This window comes from Morone saxatilis, unplaced genomic scaffold (assembly GCF_004916995.1).
Source record: "Morone saxatilis isolate NCDOM2014 unplaced genomic scaffold, NCSU_SB_2.0 Contig24, whole genome shotgun sequence".
Classification (NCBI taxonomy): domain Eukaryota; kingdom Metazoa; phylum Chordata; class Actinopteri; family Moronidae; genus Morone; species Morone saxatilis.
This window is the reverse complement of record NW_023339807.1, coordinates 16,195,478-16,201,036: the sequence shown is the minus strand read 5'-3', so window position 1 is coordinate 16,201,036 and position 5,559 is coordinate 16,195,478. Positions and strand designations below refer to the sequence as shown.

Genomic DNA, 5,559 nt, shown 5'->3' with positions numbered 1-5,559 from the left:
CGGAGTTGTGTGAGAGAGGGAGAGCGAGCAGCGTGAATTTACAAGTAGCTGAACTGAGGTTAAAGAGGTACATTATGTAGTTGGTGGTTGTGTGTAGAACCTTTCCCATTATACGTGGCCTAGTCAAACCTGTATTAGTATTATTACAATACGAGGTGAGTTATATATTAAACTACAGTATGGTTTTTCTATATTTATTATAATTAGCAGTAGTGCATATGTATTAAATACAGTATCGTATATTATTAAGAGACAGGTATTAAAAGGACGATGTATGTGATATATAGAAAGACAGTATTAAATACAGTATTAGATATTATTAAAGGACAGTATGGTAGGTAAGTACAGTACCTGATATGGTATTAAATACAGTGATCTGATAGTTTTCTATTTAAAGACAGGGTATGTTAAATACAGTATGTAGTTTTATTAAATACAGCTATTTACGATTTTTATTAAATACAGTATTGAGTAATTAGTTAAATACAGTATTAAATACGGTGATTATATTGTATTTAGAATTACAGTATTATGCAAATACACTTCAGTGTTATAATTATTAAATACAGTCATGTAAATATCAGTATTATATTTATGTTACAATACGAGTAGTTGGCTGATAGTGTGTCTTATTTATTTTATCAGTCAGTAATCGTATGTAAAATACAGTTTATACTTATTTTATTAGAATACAGTATTACTATTAGTTTAAATTACAGTGTATCTGAGCGTATTATTCAGAAGGTACAGTATTATATTGATTGAAATACAGTGCTATCGTTCACGTATTACTTAGAACGTACACGTATGCGCTATATTATTAAAGTACAGGGTATGAGCACTGTATTAAAGATCAGTATAGTACCGTTATGAATACAGTGATTTTATTATTAAAAGAACAGGTTCTATGAATACAGTGGATTCATATTATTGAAAGACAGTATTGTAAATACGAGTTATTGATTATATTATTAAAGACAGTATTATATATAAAGCAATCCTTAAAGGATTATTAGGTGTGCCTAGTGTTATCCTAATATTTGGTTCCAGACTTACTTGTTGACTGTTGTTTGCACTGGTTGTTGTTGTTGCAGTTGTTGTTTAGTTTATTGGACTGAAGCAGACGCAGTAACAATATATATAATATAATTAATCACAAAGAAGGCTTTATTGCTGATGTACTTAGTTTGGACTAACGACTCAAACTCTCCACAGGCACGTACAGAGTATCTGAGAAGGAAATCCCGAGCTGCTCTCCAGTCAGAAGGAGGAAGGAAGGACGATGAAGATGATGATGATGAACGGGGGAGAGGAGGAGGAGGTGCAGCTCTGGAGCATCTTAATCTTTTCCCGCTGGAGGAATCTTCTGAGAAGAAAGGGAATGAGGAGTATCTCAAGGAGAAGAAAGATGAAAAGGTGCTACTTCTTCTGTCGCTCTTCACATCCAAAACCTCCCACAGCGGTTCTCGGCTTTCACTGTCCCTTCATAGATTTGATTGCTTTGACTCCATTTCTGGCTCTACACTGAAACAATAACCAGTGAAACTGGAGTGCTGTTGTCAGCCTGTTTCTGCTGCACTGCTCACCTCTTTGGTCGCAGGTGCAGCCGCTGTTCAGCTTCAGTGTGGAAGAGTGAACACTGATCACTCTGTGCAGATTCACATCCAGAAACCTCACCGGTTAGGATTTGTACGTGCACGAGTTTGACAGCCAGAGGTGGCAAAAGTACATGTGGGAATGGCGTTAAAAAAAAAAAAAATAATTTAAGATAAATCCTTAATTCCACTAAAATGCTTAAAGACAAGTACAGATATCTGTGTGGAAATGTAAGTGGTAAAAGTTGTTAGAAACATAAATATTCAAGTGCAGTTGGCTGAAAAAACGGTTTATGTACAGTAACAATGAATCTGTACTTTGTTGCTTCCCACCGCTGATGACTGAGGACATCGCAGCGATTTTTTCACAAGCTGCACTTACTTGGTTTTTCCAGAGTTTGTTCAGTTGTCATGGAGATGGTTTAGTTGTTATAACTTGGCCTAATTATGGATTTAGGGGTTTCAGTCTACTATTGAATATTGATCTGACTGATCAACTCCGTCTGAGTCCCGATTGGTGACTGTATGCGTTTGGAAAAATCAAGTAAGTGGATCTTGTCATTGTGATAACAAAACACGTTTTAAAGGCAAAGTGTTAAAAGGATGTAATCCAGTTTTAAAATCAAATCTCAGAAAATATCAAAATGATTCTGTTATTAGCCAAAGGAAAAGTGAATAATTTTACTATTCTTGCCTCTTCTACATTCAGACCAGTTGTTTGGCTCTACTGTCAGAACTCAACAATCTATAATTACTGCTGGTTTTGTTTGTTGTTTCCAGGAGAAACAGGAACGAGCCATCGGCTTACTGGTGTCTCTAGGACCTCAACCAGGGACCGAGGTCACTCCGTGGTACATGAAAACCGGCAAAGAGAAAGAAGAGCAGAAAGAGAAAGAAGAGAGGAAAGAAAAAGAAAAGAGGAAGGGAATAAGCGAAGAGGAGAGAGAGAAGAAAGATCGCAGGTTGAAAGATAGTTTAGATCCATTGAAAGATATGAAGAAAGCACTCGCTGTAAAGGAGAAAAAATACCACAAGAGCAAGAAATGGGAGAAGAGAGACAAAGGGGAAAAGAGGAGCAGCGGAGAGAGGTAAGAAAGTCAACTCCTCTTGTTACTTAACGTCCTGATATGAATAAAATGTGAAGATGTTGTAGATATCATTATGTAGACACCTAAAAGATCTGTCTCCTGTCTTTTCCAGCTCCATAGAGAGGTTACGTGCTGAGCGTTTACAGAGGGAGGCCGAAGAAAGGAGGAGAGCCAAGGCCCTGCTCGACCAGAAGAACGGCAAAGGGAAGGAGCCGGGGAGGGAGATAACCGAGAGGGAGAAGCCATACAACAGTGCATACTTCCCAGAACTTGCCCGAAAGCGTCAAAGGCGGGATCGAGACAGCTGGAGAGACGAAATATTAAAATCATGAACTGTCTTTATTGGTCGTTACTGGACAAATATTGTGACCAGTGTGTTTGCAAATGTAAAAAAAGCCCAGAAGAAAGAAGGTAAAGCGTAAAATGTGCCAAAGTAGGTGTAGATAGAGGTATAAAACACCGAGAACTCATAACCGTTGAAAGAGCAGCTCGTAAGCCCGCTTTTTTATTTATTTTTGTTCACCCAGAAAGAGAAATTCTTGCAGGGGAGGTCAGAGGTCAGACGCAGATGCAGTTACTTCTGCCCCTGCAGAGTTTCGCTCATGATCTCACGTCAGAGGGGCAGATGGTTGCCGTCACAGGGGGCTGGAAGCTCAGGCTCTCAGCAGAGAAAAACACTCAGTGAACGATGAAAGAGAAAGTAAGGTGGTTTAAAAAAATCAGCATGTGAATAAACAGAAATGAAACTGTGGAAAGTAGAGCTGGAATGATTAATCAATAAGTTTATTGACAGAAAGTTAATAATTTCCATTATTTTTCCATTTTCTGTCTCCAGCTTCATCCTTTCGATGCTTTTTGTAGGTCATATTAAGTCTGAATGATTTAATTTAATCTGGATTTATTGCAGTTGTTGTATTACTCTGCATTAGTTTTGGTTTGGTGTTCCCTGTTGATGAAACTAATAAACACTGTAAATTACCCGTGACATTGTGCACAACAAAGCTTGATCTTTGTTTTTTTAATATGACCATTCACACCATATTATATTAAAGTCCCCCTCCATTGATAAATATGTTTTTCTTTTTGTTCCTACAGTTGAATGTTTGACCTTCACTCTGCAGAATGATGACATTCATCTGCTTAAACTGGAACGTTTCTCTGAGATCACTGAATATTATGATTTTTTAAGGGGCGGGGCCTAAAGAGCATGATTTGTGACATCACAAATAGTTTGTAAGTCTTTGTAACTTGTACAGTGTGATGTAGAAACCTGAAGCCACCAGTGCACAAACACTGAGAACTGACTTTACAGTGACGTAGGAAACATTTTGTGTGCAGCAGGAAAACTTACTTTTTACATTTTGGTTTGTTTTTGCAGAAAAAACAAGTAAACTGTTTGTAATACATGTCTGGAGGAGATCTTTAAATGCATTTAAAGGACCAGTGTGTAGGATTTTGTGGCATCAAGCAGTGAAGTTGCAGATTGCAACCATCTGAATACAGCTCGGCCTTCTGAACATGTAGGAGAAACTATGTTGGCTGTGAAACACAAAAAACGTCTGCTCTGGGGTACTTTAGAAACATGGCGGTCTCCCACTGTAGATGAAAACAGCTCATTCTAAGTTAATGAAAACAACAATTATTATTATTATTATTTTCGGGTGATTAAACACTAATGAAAACATACCTATGATCATTAAATTTCTCCAAATCGATCCTCCTAAATGTTACACACTGGACCTTTAAATAATATGTGTTGGGCAGCAACTCATTACAGTAATATTATCACTTTCCCCAGTAACTAGTAGTGTAACTCATTCATAATAAATGTCACCGCCTAAAAAATGAATAGTTACAACATCACTTTTGTTGTCACCTCCTACTGATTTGAAATCCAATTACATCTTTGTATTATTTTTTGTAATCATGGAGGAAACTAGTTTGTAAGATGGAAACGCTTTTACATTCAGTGTCTGGAAATACTGAATTACTTTGATTTTAACAAACAGAACTGAATTTAAATCATGATAAATCAGAGTTTTGGGAAGAAAGGACACAATTAGCAATTTTGTGGGGAGGAGCAGAAAAGTAATATAATAGCCAACTAATTGCTGTTGGCAGGAAGTAATAATAATACTTTTAAAAAAGACTAATGAGTAATAAATGACATTTTTGGAGTAAGACTACAAATAATACACCCACAAGAAGTCTTCCACTCTTTGTGGGCTGTAATAAGATGCCATAGTAATAAATGCTCATATGAATACTGAAGTGATACTTCAAGAGATTAAAAATCCAATATAAGATCAATATAAACCTAACACACACACACACACACACACACACACACACACCATTAGCTCCCTGTGGGAATATTACCACAGATTTATTTCCTTTCTGGAGCATTATGATGATCAAGCTGGACCATGACAATGCGCGCCGTGTGTGTCTGACGTAGGCTGGCGGAGGAGAAAAACACAGACGACCCTCCAACACCGAGAGACAGGAGGGAGGAAGGGGGGAGGAAGACATATATTTATTTATATAACGGGAGAAATAGCGGGGTGGTTGTTTTCAGCAGCTCCACACAGACGGAGGCAGTAATGTATGTGCAGCGAGCGAGCGGCGGGCTGAGGATGCACAATGGAGCATCTCACACACCGTGTTTAATTGCGGATTAGAGCAGGAGGAGGAGGGGAGGAAGAGGAGGAGAGGAGGATGATGAGAAACAGAGATGGACGAGAGGAGGGCCACCATGCGTTGAAAGATGAAAAGGAGAGAGTACAGAAGGTGGATGAGAGGGGGAGAAAAGAGGAGCAGGAGACAGGGGTGTAAGAGGGTGAGACGAGAGGGAGATGTAGGAAAGGAGGCAGGGT

General features: G+C 38.2%; 1 protein-coding gene across 1 annotated transcript in view; it reads left to right on the top strand.

The window, feature by feature from the left end:
- Positions 1 to 3,668, top strand: part of leng1 (leukocyte receptor cluster (LRC) member 1) — a gene marked incomplete in the record, with an annotated part of 3,993 nt that extends 325 nt beyond the window's left edge. Inside the window, 3 exon segments of the mRNA XM_035671591.1 lie at positions 1,216 to 1,416; positions 2,376 to 2,683; positions 2,796 to 3,668. Of these exon segments, the coding sequence (XP_035527484.1) occupies positions 1,216 to 1,416; positions 2,376 to 2,683; positions 2,796 to 3,015 (729 nt within the window).
- Between the last annotated feature and the right edge of the window lie 1,891 nt (positions 3,669 to 5,559).